Source organism: Squalius cephalus (genome assembly GCF_949319135.1).
Source record: "Squalius cephalus genome assembly, chromosome: 3".
Lineage (NCBI taxonomy): Eukaryota > Metazoa > Chordata > Actinopteri > Cypriniformes > Leuciscidae > Squalius > Squalius cephalus.
In genome coordinates this window covers 404,263-419,109 of record NC_137124.1, presented here as the reverse complement: position 1 = coordinate 419,109, position 14,847 = coordinate 404,263, and the positions used below count along the sequence as shown (strand labels likewise).

At 42.0% G+C, this 14,847-nt stretch overlaps 1 protein-coding gene across 18 annotated transcripts in view; it reads right to left on the bottom strand.

Moving 5' to 3' along the window:
- Positions 1-14,847, bottom strand: part of nrxn2b (neurexin 2b) — a 516,672-nt gene that overhangs the window by 408,663 nt on the left and 93,162 nt on the right. For all 18 annotated transcript variants that reach the window (XM_079865860.1, XM_079865864.1, XM_079865877.1 and 15 more), the window contains exon 3: positions 2,689-2,712. In XM_079865860.1, coding sequence (XP_079721986.1) covers positions 2,689-2,712 — 24 coding nt within the window. The remainder of the gene's footprint in view (positions 1-2,688; positions 2,713-14,847) is intronic.

Here is a 14,847-nt window from a genome sequence, read left to right as displayed (position 1 = left end):
TGAACGGTGAACTTGTATTGTTTCATCACTTTGGATAAAAGCATCAGCCAAAGGCATAAATGTAAACGTGACGCTCTTCCAAATAAAGACCAAACGTTCGTTCTGTAATGCTGATTATGTGCTGAGCCATATTCTGTTTGAAGGGATGTTTCAGCATGTGAATATGTTAGTTCTATAGCTCGTCTGTAGTGTCTCATGCACTAATATTTGCATATATATTCATGCAGCGGAAGCTTTAATCCGAAGCGACTGACTGTTTCTCATTCAGGAAGAGATTCACGTTTCTCAGGTCAGATCCACAGCATGTCTCCAGCACTGACATTCCCACATCAAAACATTCATCTCTCCAGGTCTTTCCTCTAGTTTTCGGTTCGACCCGCACAAACCCAGCAAATGTCACCGGCTTCAATCAGAAGAGAAGGAGAAACCAGATTCACATCTGAAGGCAACACATCGAGCAGCTCGAGCTTCTGAAACAACAAGCTTCAATCTCAGTCCTGTACTGTTCAGATACTGTTCTTGGCTGTTTGTTTAGTCAAATCTTGACATTTAAGCCTAGTTTTAGACAATTAAATCGATTTTAGATGCTTTGCATCATGTATAAACTGATCATGATTGTTGTCATTTGTGAATTATTGCACTTTCGCCTACATGCACAAATCAAGAGAACGTCAACTCTTTACAGATGCTTTATTTTACTACCCTGATTTATAATATCATCATTTACATTAACTCACTCTCTACACATTATTTATGAAAACTGGTAAAACTCAAAAGTTTCTCTAAAACAGTGAAATTCCTAATAATAGTTCCAAATGTTTTTCTATTAAATCAACAGCAAAAATATTGCTGTTGTTGCAACATGCATGTTGCATGAAAATGTTAGAATGTTGATATTACAGATCATGTATCGTCTGAACAGATGCACGAATACAACCTCTGTGTGACGATACAACGTCGAGATCATGTTTGTATTGATTACAGATCATGGCAGATTCAGTCAAACACAGACACAGACTGACTGAAGATCTCAGGGAAGATCTCAGATGTTCAGGTCATCAGAGAGAGAACACATGCACACGGTTGCCAGATTGAGAAGATTAAGTAAAACACCAAGCAGAAAATGTCATGTTAAGAGGAAAACTCTGATTGGGGGATTTAAACTCTCGACACCTGGCAACCGCAAGCATGAAAGGCTTGATAAAAACAGTCTGCAATATTTACTGCTCATTTTTGTTGAAGAAAATCTAGAGAGATTTTGTTAAAGTCTTTATCATGTTGCTATATTCACAGTTAGTCTTGATTACCAGTTTCCCTGGAATCAGTGAAAGAAAGTCTGCATTGATTGCCTGTTTGAACTCAACACTGGTCATCTCTTCTATGTTCTATGGATTTCAGACGTGTAATACAGCGTATAATGATATTGAACATGTACAGTATTATTATCCCAGGCACTTCAAAATACCGTAAATAACTCTAGATACAGTATTACCAATTGTTGCTATAGGATGCTATAGTGTTTCTCAAACACCACCAAATACTTAAAGACTTTTTTAAAGGTCATTTTCAAACATTTGTTCACATTTTTTGCATTTTTAATCTAAACTAAAAAGTCCAGAAAATATTCCCATGTCTAGAAAATATCTGGTTATTTATTGCTCGTTATGGTCGTGTTCATTTGCACTATAATCAGTCTGAAACATTTTTCTATAATTTATATAGTTTTATTGTGTAAAGTTATTAAACTTAATAAATTATTAAACTTGTTATTAAGAGCACAATGCTTACAAGTTTTTGTAAATTAATTCAATACTATGATAACAGCAGTGAAAAAAAACGTCAGAAATCATCCCTATATGAAAATCTGAGTCGTGTTTAAGCTCTTGCCACTCAGTCCAAACCCCTGGAAATACAAGTAACTGACACTGTGATCATATTTTTATAAAGGACTGTCTGGAAACCACTGGAAACATGCATTTAATCGACTGCGTTTCAGTCACAAAGGCCTCGCTCTCCATCCAGCACATGCACACGTCTCTTCATGGTTGCCATGGTGACGTCCCTCCCGAGGCATGCTGGGTAGAGAGGGGTAATCCATCAGTAGTGTCCTGATGGAGGGAAAACATCCAGATACCTGTGCCTGATCCCAAACACACACCAGCACCATCCATTACGCAGACAAATCCAGCCTGCGGGGGAATTATGGGTAAATATATCTGGCCCTCGACGGATGCGAGCGTCATTCTGGACGGTTTAACCTTTGAACTCACACACCTGCTTTATCACATTACACTGAGAACACATTCACAGCCCGAACGTCAACATCGTGTTCACATCTGTGCCATTAAACCAACCAACAACAACATGGAACTGTCCATTGGAAAGTAAAAGTCAAACAGTAACGCTTTACAACAAGGGTTCATTTGTTAACATCAGTGAATTAACATGCATTAACTAATGAAAACTTATTGTAAAGCATTACCAATAAAAGCAACTCATAAGAAGAAAAGAAAGTGAGATAAAGGAGGAAGAGTAAATCTTGGAGAAACATGTTTCTCTTAGAAGCAAATCAAAGCCCCCAGAAGTCGCCAAAACCGCAGTCCAATCTGACAAAGCCTCGGCTCGGCGGCCGATGCGCCTGCAGAACACCAGACTTTAACACACCAGAACATTTAATCAGCTGCTTACCTTCCACAGCGTACTCTTCTGTTCCTGAGAGAGAGAGAGAGAGAGAGAGAGAGAGAGAGGGAGAGAGAGAGAGAGAAAGGCTTTATTAGTGGGACGCTTCATACTCATACATCCGAAAACCACACATGCATTCTTCACAGGAGAATTGATCGGTTCAAAGCAACCGAGCGAGAACAGATGAAATGGCAGACAGTTTCATTGAAAATGCAAGACACCCTGCTGAGAAACATTAAAGAAGGAGTGTAAGACAATATCAGATATGAATTCACATTTAGCTGGAGTTTGATACGGGTCAAACGCCTCGGTCCTGCTGCAGCTCATTAGAGACGCTTCCAGTTCAGCGCTGCGGTTCCTCTCACACACACCAGATTCATCAGTGTCTCGTTGTGATATTGACCTGAGAGATGCTCAGCAGCTCCACAGAATGAGGTTAATTACTGCAAAACTCTTGGCAAGACGGTTCAAGAGGACGCTGAAACATAACCAGCAAAACCTGGATGTTTTACAGTGCGGTGATCACATGTTCACAGTCGCTGTCAGCGCTACAGCGCAGGAACACTAGCTACTGTATGTGCAAAAAGAGCCTGATTGAATCATCTTACATTTTTATTACTGATATATTGAACCAGTTTCCCAGGAAGTGACTATTTTGTTCTCTTGAACACATGGGATAAAAGCTGCTTTATTCGCAAATGCTTTATGCATTTATGCCATTTTGGATGGAAAAAGCTGGTAGACAGTTTCACAACACTGATCTGTTTGAGCCACCCGACCTTTCAACCTCAACCAATCGTGTGAGTTTGGGGCGGGACTATCTGTTTGACTGACCAATAACATACCCACTCACACTATTTCTGTAATATGAAAAAACAGTAAGAGTATTATGTTTAATATGCTGAAACCCTTCATTCAACAACTGTTACTGACATCACTGAGAGAAACCCTTCATTCAGCTCCTGTTACTGACATCACTGAGATAAACCCTTCATTCAGCTCCTGTTACTGACATCACTGAGAGAAACCCTTCATTCAGCTCCTGTTACTGACATCACTGAGAGAAACCCTTCATTCAGCTCCTGTTACTGACATCACTGAGGGAAACCCTTCATTCAGCTCCTGTTACTGACATCACTGAGAGAAACCCTTCATTCAGCTCCTGTTACTGACATCACTGAGAGAAACCCTTCATTCAGCTCCTGTTACTGACATCACTGAGAGAAACCCTTCATTCAGCTCCTGTTACTGACATCACTGAGAGAAACCCTTCATTCAGCTCCTGTTACTGACATCACTGAGAGAAACCCTTCATTCAGCTCCTGTTACTGACATCACTGAGAGAAACCCTTCATTCAGCTCCTGTTACTGACATCACTGAGAGAAACCCTTCATTCAGCTCCTGTTACTGACATCACTAGAGAAACCCTTCATTCAGCTCCTGTTACTGACATCACTGAGAGAAACCCTTCATTCAGCTCCTGTTACTGACATCACTGAGAGAAACCCTTCATTCAGCTCCTGTTACTGACATCACTGAGAGAAACCCTTCATTCAACTACTGTTACTGACATCACTGAGAGAAACCCTTCATTCAGCTCCTGTTACTGACATCACTGAGAGAAACCCTTCATTCAGCTCCTGTTACTGACATCACTGAGAGAAACCCTTCATTCAACTCCTGTTACTGACATCACTGAGAGAAACCCTTCATTCAACTACTGTTACTGACATCACTGAGAGAAACCCTTCATTCAGCTCCTGTTACTGACATCACTGAGAGAAACCCTTCATTCAGCTCCTGTTACTGACATCACTGAGAGAAACCCTTCATTCAGCTCCTGTTACTGACATCACTGAGGGAAACCCTTCATTCAGCTCCTGTTACTGACATCACTGAGGGAAACCCTTCATTCAGCTCCTGTTACTGACATCACTGAGAGAAACCCTTCATTCAGCTCCTGTTACTGACATCACTGAGAGAAACCCTTCATTCAGCTCCTGTTACTGACATCACTGAGAGAAACCCTTCATTCAGCTCCTGTTACTGACATCACTGAGAGAAACCCTTCATTCAGCTCCTGTTACTGACATCACTGAGAGAAACCCTTCATTCAGCTCCTGTTACTGACATCACTGAGGGAAACCCTTCATTCAACTCCTGTTACTGACATCACTGAGAGAAACCCTTCATTCAGCTCCTGTTACTGACATCACTGAGAGAAACCCTTCATTCAGCTCCTGTTACTGACATCACTGAGAGAAACCCTTCATTCAGCTCCTGTTACTGACATCACTGAGAGAAACCCTTCATTCAGCTCCTGTTACTGACATCACTGAGAGAAACCCTTCATTCAGCTCCTGTTACTGACATCACTGAGAGAAACCCTTCATTCAACTACTGTTACTGACATCACTGAGAGAAACCCTTCATTCAGCTCCTGTTACTGACATCACTGAGAGAAACCCTTCATTCAGCTCCTGTTACTGACATCACTGAGAGAAACCCTTCATTCAGCTCCTGTTACTGACATCACTGAGAGAAACCCTTCATTCAGCTCCTGTTACTGACATCACTGAGGGAAACCCTTCATTCAGCTCCTGTTACTGACATCACTGAGAGAAACCCTTCATTCAGCTCCTGTTACTGACATCACGGAGAGAAACCCTTCATTCAGCTCCTGTTACTGACATCACTGAGAGAAACCCTTCATTCAGCTCCTGTTACTGACATCACTGAGAGAAACCCTTCATTCAGCTCCTGTTACTGACATCACTGAGAGAAACCCTTCATTCAGCTCCTGTTACTGACATCACTGAGAGAAACCCTTCATTCAACTACTGTTACTGACATCACTGAGAGAAACCCTTCATTCAGCTCCTGTTACTGACATCACTGAGAGAAACCCTTCATTCAGCTCCTGTTACTGACATCACTGAGAGAAACCCTTCATTCAACTCCTGTTACTGACATCACTGAGAGAAACCCTTCATTCAACTACTGTTACTGACATCACTGAGAGAAACCCTTCATTCAGCTCCTGTTACTGACATCACTGAGAGAAACCCTTCATTCAGCTCCTGTTACTGACATCACTGAGAGAAACCCTTCATTCAGCTCCTGTTACTGACATCACTGAGGGAAACCCTTCATTCAGCTCCTGTTACTGACATCACTGAGGGAAACCCTTCATTCAGCTCCTGTTACTGACATCACTGAGAGAAACCCTTCATTCAGCTCCTGTTACTGACATCACTGAGAGAAACCCTTCATTCAGCTCCTGTTACTGACATCACGGAGAGAAACCCTTCATTCAGCTCCTGTTACTGATAAATCATCTAATAATCAGATGCTTCTATTAAACGTCTAAGATTTCAAATTAAACAAGCTCTTAACAAGACACTTAATTGGGTGTACATTGTAAGCAATGATGCCGCATACATTATCTTTTTGAACACAGAGTCTGAAATGCTTGTGAGAGTAAATAAGCCGAAAATCTCTAAATATTCAGTCCTCCGAGCATTAGAAGGAATAAGAAAAAAAAAAAAAAAACACTGGTGAATTATTCATGTTCATAAATCTGGCTCTCTCCAGAGGCAAGCCATTTTCTCCCTGCCGCTATTAAGATTTCATGATGGTGCATGTGAGAGTTTCAGAGCTCAGTGTGGATTCACTACAAACCTGCCAAATTACTCGATTTCACCCTTTACATGTTTACATCTTAAGAGTTTACAAAGTCCAGTCAGCTTTATTTCTACAGCGCTTTATACAGTACAGATTGTTACAAAGCAGCTTCACAGTAATAAACAGGAAAATAACAGAATCAATAATCAAACTTCATCTAATATGAGATAAATTCAGATTCAGCTGTAAAGCAGCTCTACAGAAGGCAATAGAGTCGTTATTCAATTTGAATTAATGTTGATTCAGTTCAGTTCAACAACTGTCAATGTTGCAAAAGTCGTCAATTATGAAATGAATTCGGTGTGCCTGTGTGAATAAAGCTACATCCCATCAATGGACAGGCAATAATAATAATAAGTACGGACGCATGTTGAGACTAACTGAACAGAGTAACTGGTCAGTTCCTTCGAGACCCTGGTCACACATTGCGCTAGATTTCGTTACAGGTCTCCCTGCCTCTCAGGGTAACACAGTGGTTTTAACCGTGGTGGACAGGTTCTCGAAGGCTACTCATTTCATCCCTCTGCCCAAATTACCTTCTGCCAGTGAGACAGCAGTTGCTGATATAGACCACGTTTTTCGTATTCATGGCCTCCCGACGTACGTGGTCTCTGACAGAGGTCCCCAGTTTATATATCCAAATTTTGGAGAGAGTTTTGTCGGTTGCTGGGGGCGAGTGTCAGTCTTTCCTCTGGTTTCCACCCCAGAGTAACGGTCAGACGGAGAGGGCCAACCAAGAATTGGAATGAGGGTTGCGATGTTTGGCGTCACAGAATCCGTCCTCTTGGAGTCAGCATATCTCTTGGGTTGAGTACGCTCATAACTCATTACCAGTGTCGTCCACGGGCCTGTCTCCGTTTGAATGTAGTTTAGGGTACCAGCCACCAATTTTTCCCAGTCTGGAATCCGAAGTCGCGGTTCCCTCTGCTCACAAATTCGTCCAGAGGTGCAGACACATCTGGAGAACAGCCAGAGAGACTCTACTCCAGGTGGGTTTGCGCACCAAGGCCCAGGCCGATCGCCACCGGTCGAGGCCTCCCGTCTACGTCGTTGGTCAAAAAGTGTGGCTTTCATCTACCGATATTCCTCTCCGCTCCGTTTGTAGAAAGCTTGCTCCCAAATTCATTGGCCCGTTTACCCTCACCAAGATCCTTAGTCCGGTGACGGTCTGCCTAAAACTTCCTCCGGCGTACCGGGGAATTCATCTTGTCTTCCATGTTTCAAAGATTAAGCCCCTTATTCGTTCTGTTATTAATCTGCCTACCCCGGCTCCCCCACCGCCGCGAATCATAGATGGGGAACCAGTTTATTTGGTTAATTGTATTCTGGACTCAAGGCGGAGGGGACGCAGATTCCAGTACTTGGTGGACTGGGAGGGCTACGGTCCGGAGGAGAGGAGTTGGGTTCCTGCCCGGGACATATTGGATCACTCCCTTATCGATGATTACAATCGCCAGGTAGGTAGTGTTGTTTTTGGCGGCCTGTTTTAATTTTAGTTTTAGTCTAGTCTTTGTGTCAGGCTGTCATTTTAGTTTTTATTAGTTTTAGTCACGTTCATACTCTTTTTAGTCTAGTCAAGTTTTAGTCGACGAAAACTGATGACATTTTAGTCTAGTTTTAGTCGACGAAAACTCATGACATTTTAGTCTAGTTTTAGTTAATGAAAATTGTATTTTAGTCTCTTTTTAGTAATGCGATTCTATTTAACCCAGTCAATATAGAATTTCAAGGTTATCTTATTATAGGCTAGTAGCCTATATTTAGGGCTGTGACGGTGGCAGTTTTTTTACCACCGCGGTAATGGACCAACTACCGGCGGTGGTTGGGGGTTATTTAAAAAAATAAAAAAATAAAAACTCGTTTTATATTTCCACACAAAGACGCGTGATATAGCCTACCACTGCGCTTTGAGAGGGATGTGGCATGTGGGACACGAGCAGGAAAGAGACCATCGATCTCTTTATGATATCTTCGTGTTTTCTACTTTATGTAAATTGGTCTGAAGAGCGAATTTTATCCTCCACAAGGGCGAAATATTTAGGCTATGTTTGAGATTGCGCTGCCAGAGAAAGTGAAACTAAAAATCACCCGCGCGTGTGAAACGCGCTTTACAACCAAACTTGACGCGCCCTATGTCTAATATAACAAGCACAAACTGTGTTAAAAAGAATTTGACATGCAAGTACAAATGTAGGCTATCTGTCCTACAGCGTTTTTCTACTTTACCACAGTAAAGAATACGAATATAATAGGCCTAATTAAAAGCGAACCAAAGAAACATACAGCTGTCACAAAGAACCGGCAAAAGTAATGATTATGAATGTGTCAAATATATCAATGAGACATTTTAATAGAATAACTAATGGAGTAATATAATTAAATTCGCTTGAAATAACCTTGAAATGTGGTTTTTATTTTGTAAACCACATTTAGTCTCGTTTTTATTCGTCAACGATATTGCATTATACATGTATTTTAGTCATCGTCACATGACCATGCATTTACGTCTAGTCTCGTCTCGTTTTCGTCAGGTGATAACGGTTCGTTGACGACAATATTTCGTCATAATTTTCGTTGACGAAAGCAACACTACAGGTAGGACCCTCTGGGAGCGTCAGATGACGCTCCTAGGGGGTGGGGTAATGTCACGGTTCACCTGTTCATTCTGTGTGTACTGTTCTGGTCTGATTGTCTATCAGCGTCAGCTGTGCTGACGAGCAATCAGATCAGCTGCAGGTGCATCTCGTTTATGGGTCCTATATATAGTCCTGTGTTTGTCATGTTCATTGTCAGATAGTTTGTTACTGGTTATGTTGCCTTTGGCTTGCTCAGTTGGGAATATTTTGGGGATATTTAATTTTAATTTTATCAATCAATAAATTCCACTAGAAACAAACCTTGTTGTATTATTTTAATTTAATACTGTGAAGCTGCTTTGATACAATCTGTATTGTGAAAAGCGCTATACAAATATACTTGACTTGACTTGACTTGGTTCTCTGTGTCTCGCTCTGTGCAGTTTACCTCCAGTTCCTGTTCATTTCGGACTATTCTGCCGTCAGTGCCAGTGCTTTGGACTGTGGCCCGAGTTTTGCTTCTCGCCGTTGTTTCCTTCATCTAACTGCCTAAAGGACCTAACTGCCGACCAGAGACTTAGTGTTTACCATCCTGCCTTGTCTTGTTCTCTTGAGATTTCTAAATAAACCTTATTCTCATTCGCAATTGGATCCAGTGTTTTCGTACCTGACAACATTTTACAAATAATTACAAAGAAATGGCAATTAAAACATTGATTTAAACATGAAACTTTGAAGTAGAAAGAATAAAATAGTATTTTCTTATAAAATATATTCGTATAAATTATATAAATAATTTGTTAAATATCATTAATATCTTAATATCATATAAATAATATCTTTCTGTTTATACTCAGTTTTGTCGTATGTCGCTTTAAATTATGGAGTTTGTTAAAGCAGGATGAATTCTGATTGGCTGTCAATTTTTTATCATCGTTATTATTATTATTATTCTGTGCCGTTATTGTTATAGTTGTGCTGTGGACTCTGTTATTGTTTCATATTTAAAATGAATTTACTACATAGTTATGGTTATAATTATGGTCTACAGACCCACAACATGAACCAGCACTCACATTTGCTTCAGAAAACATAAACGTCTAGTATCTCCTCAACATATTATATATGAAAATTATCTCATTAATATTCTCCCAGCAAATTCAGTGGGGGACAATGGGGCGCACTCCTGAGATGGACAGCTTCTCCAGAGAAACGAGAAGGCTCATCTTAAGAGAGCCCTCATCAACTCAGGCAATTAACAGCAGCGATCACGTTATTCAGAGCGTGATCTGAACGTGTAAATCACACTCAACGCTTCTCAAGAGCTCTACTCCGACACACACCAACAAGGAAGATCCAGCCAGGAATATTCACTGAGGTTTATTCTGCGGTCCGATCCAGAGACCCTGTTAAAGACTGAGTGATCAGCAGTGCATTCTGGGATCAGCTTCTCAGTCGAGGGTGGATAACGAACAAACGTGGGTAATTAAGCCTCGTCTACCAGCCTCTCTGGATTAACCTTTGACGATAAACTCTGTTGTTCTGAAACACTGATACTCTGACTGAGATAAACAGAAGAATGACGAGCCAATCAGACGCTCTCCTGCTCTTCGTTCAACAGTTTATATCAGTCAGGAGTGCGCATGATTGGCTCTTCATCAGTCAGAATTTATGTATTGTTATATATCATATTATTATAATAGTATATCAATGATGCTAAACGGGTGTCCTCAGAAGGAGCTCGTCAGAAGGTTGTGTGAAGTATTATTAGGGCACATCTAAAAATATACACAGCCCAAATATAATGAGGACACATTGACTTCATGACCCGCTGATGGCCCGAAAACCACATACAGTAAAGGTTAGGCTTGTGATAAATGAACACACACACACACACACACACACACACACACACACACTCACACAGTGTGTGTATGTGTGTGAGCACTCAGTCCAGACCAAAGTCACCTCACACCTCTATGATCACAGTGACCCAGAAGAGCTCCAGGACCTGATTGAACCCAGCCGTGTCTCCACTGACCCACAGCATTGCTCCATCCATCACCTTGTGCCTCTCCTATCCTCTCCTCTCCTCTTTTCTTCTCTTCTCTTCTCTCCTCCCCTCCCACAAAGAGTGAAAGAGTGAAAGAGAGAAAGAGTGAAAGGCTTTTGAGCTGCAGCTTCGGCTCTCAACGGACGGAGAAGAAGATCTTCAGCTGGGAATAAATAACTGAACATTCACCTCTGAAATCCAACATTTAACTTTTCACCGTCGTCCAGTTGACTTAATGTTTTTCTGTGTTATTCTGCTCCTTCAATGACACGGATGATTCGATTTCCTCTCATCTCGCTATTTTAGCTCAAATGAAAAATGAATTCATGCAATCATAAAGAGATTGATTTTTATGTAACTCTGAAATCCAATCAGAGACGGAAGAATTCAGCGTTTGATGCTCTAATATTCTTATGAAACAGGACACTGGTGTATTTATAATGTCTAATACGACCCTTACACAACACACACACACACACACACACTCTCTCACACACACACGCACACGCACGCACACACACACACACACACGCACTCTCTCTCTCACACACACACACACACACACACACACACAGCTCTTTCTGATGGTTTCTGACAGATGTGGATGTGTGTGTGTTGTAGGTTCTCCATCTGTGTGGTAATTATAGAGCGCAGACGTAATTGCGGAGGTTTATAAAAAAATGACCGGACGCTCGGCGAAATGCTGGAGCGTCACCATGGGAACACGGCGAAAGCCTGCGACTGACGCTCACGTAGTGCTTATGAAACTATTATAGAGTTCCTAGAACATTATTAGCTGTGAATAATGGACTAATTACTTTCTTTCATAAGCTGTTGTTTGTGGCCGCCGGCCGTCTGGAGGAAGAGCAGATCCTGTTCATCAGACGGAGAGATGGAGTGATCAGTGTGTGTGTGTGTGTGTGTGTGTGTGAGACACGTGCATCGCTCTAGTCGTCTTCTGTCCATCAACATCCCTTCAGCTCTCGTCTGCAGAGTCAAAACACGCCACAGCGAATCACACGCTCACATGTCCCGCTCTAGCCCCGCCCCCTGCTGTGATGGACAGCTGTCTCCACCAATAGTGACAGACACCATTGACAGTCTGTCAGCGCTTGACCGAAACAACAGAGGAGCTCAAACAAACTGCACAACGAAAGATCTGCCTGTCTGTGTTCGTTTGGAAAGCTCTGCTTCTCTCAGATAATTCAAACTGCATAAGCCATACCACTTTATATACCACATTTATAGATTTATCAACAGCCTAGAACATTACATACCTATTGTGCTAAATTCACTTTTATATTGTCCGCAGTGTGTGAACACAACCACATGAATTCACTCCATTTGATATTTTCCCCATAAATCTGAAGCAGTGTCTCAAAATGAGCTGTTCAGGAATGTGCACCGATGTGATGTCACACTGTACAGGCCCCGCCCACAACATCAGACAGACTCCGCCCTATTAGCATAGCTCCGCCCCTGAGTGAGCTGTACACAGTCTGCCATGTTTATCTCCTCACCAGAGTGTTTACTGTGACAGCAGCATTCAAGTGAGAGATGTATTCTTATTAAAGCTACTAAAATTATTCAGGCAAGAGCGGTGAGTGATTTTCTGTTTTTCTTTTGTTGTTTGATTCATATTAACAGCACAAACAGCAGTAGTTACTGTATATTACGCTGCTGACACTTTAATACACAGATCTAATATACACATGCAATTTCTTTCCCTGCTGTTTACGTTCACAGGCATAACCGACTGTGTTAATGTGAACTTTGTGTGTATTTGACAGTTTAAACGCAATAAGATGTGAAAGATTACTTCGTTTAATACTCACGGGACGCTTCGTCTGACAGCTCTCTGTGCGCGTGATTCAGGTGTGTGCGCACAGAAAACCTTATATCAGAAGTGTGATGTGACTTTAAAATGCATGCAGATAAAAAAAAACGTTCATGATGATGAAGAACTGCAATGTCACGTGAGCGTGACCGTTATAGAGATGATAATCAAATCCAAACAGATGTTTTAGCTTTTTAGTTTTAGTCTAGTTTGTAGAGGCAGATACAAGCTCACACATCACTGATCTACTGATATAATTCACACATCACCGACACGCATGCATATTGGACATGTCCCCTTTAAGAAGGCGTTCATGAGAGTTTTGGGGGTTGGGTTAATGCGCGTCTTTATGATGCATTAGTTCAATAAAAAACACAACTGTTGTTGTTCTGACACTGCAATCCTGCCTCCGTGTATTTTTGATAGCACAAAAGCTACAAGTTATGCTTTAGTAACCGAGGCACAAGCTGTACAGGCTCCAGCCTCTTCTGGAAAAGGGGCGGGGAGCAGCAACTCATTTGCATTTAAAGATACATGTACAAAAACAGCATGTTTTTCCTTCCACTCAAAAATGGACATTTACAACGTGGTATAATAAATGATCTGTGGGGTATTTTAAGCTGAAACTTCACAGACACATTCTGGGAACACATGAGACTAATGTTACATCTAAAAGGGCATAGAGGGTCCCCTTTGCAACAATTGTATATGTATTAAAAGAAACTGTACTGTTTTTTGATAGTGTAAATAATATTAGACCCCCTTGAAACCGAGATAATGAATCTCAAGGGGTTTATCCTGTAGAATACATTTGTTACAATGTAATATGTTTATTCAACATGTCAACAGTGAGTGTAACTGGCACATGAGTTTATATATAATTTACTGATAAACAAGAGCCGATCAAACAGCAGTTTAGCAGGAAAGTCCATGTAAATCTGAAGCTGTTTAATGTAGAAATGAAGGTAATTGTGAAACGCCCCTTGATCACGTGATTGGCTGATGTCAGGCCGCTCAAACATACAAATTAATACAGTGAATGTGTAGTCTGGATATGAAAACAAGGTCAAGCGAGTCGGGCAGATGTTGAGCATCAGGCGTGTGTTGTACACACACCTGCATCAGAAACTGACCAAGATTTCACTGTCTAATCAATATAACACCACGTCTTTATCTGCTGGCCTCCAACTGGCAGATTCTTCAAGGGTGAGCAGTGACTTTGGTCCACTTGAACACAGCAGAAGCTGACAGTTCATCAATGCTGCTCGTATATTAGTATCGACAGAAGGAGCTGGTGGGAGGGGCGGAGCTTATCACCACAAACCAATCAGACACTGAGAGACAGGCAGATCAGGGTGGAGCTTTTCACCACAAACCAATCAGACACTGAGAGACGGGCAGATCGTGGCGGAGCTTATCACCACAAACCAATCAGACACTGAGAGACGGGCAGATCAGGGCAGAGCTTATCAACACAAACCAATCAGACACTGAGAGACGGGCAGATCAGGGCGGAGATTATCAACACAAACCAATCAGACACTGAGAGACAGGCAGATCGGGGTGGAGCTTATCAACACAAACCAATCAGACACTGAGAGACGGGCAGATCGGGGTGGAGCTTATCACCACAAACCAATCAGACACTGAGAGACGGGCAGATCAGGGTGGAGCTTATCAACACAAACGGGCAGATCGGGGCGGAGCTTATCACCACAAACCAATCAGACACTGAGAGACGGGCAGATCGGGGCGGAGCTTATCACCACATACCAATCAGACACTGAGAGACGGGCAGATCGGGGCGGAGCTTATCAACACAAACCAATCAGACACTGAGAGACGGGCAGATCGGGGCGGAGCTTATCACCACATACCAATCAGACACTGAGAGACGGGCAGATCGGGGCGGAGCTTATCACCACAAACAAATCAGACACTGAGAGACGGGCAGATCGGGGTGGAGCTTATCAACACAAACCAATCAGACACTGAGAGACGGGCAGATCGGGGC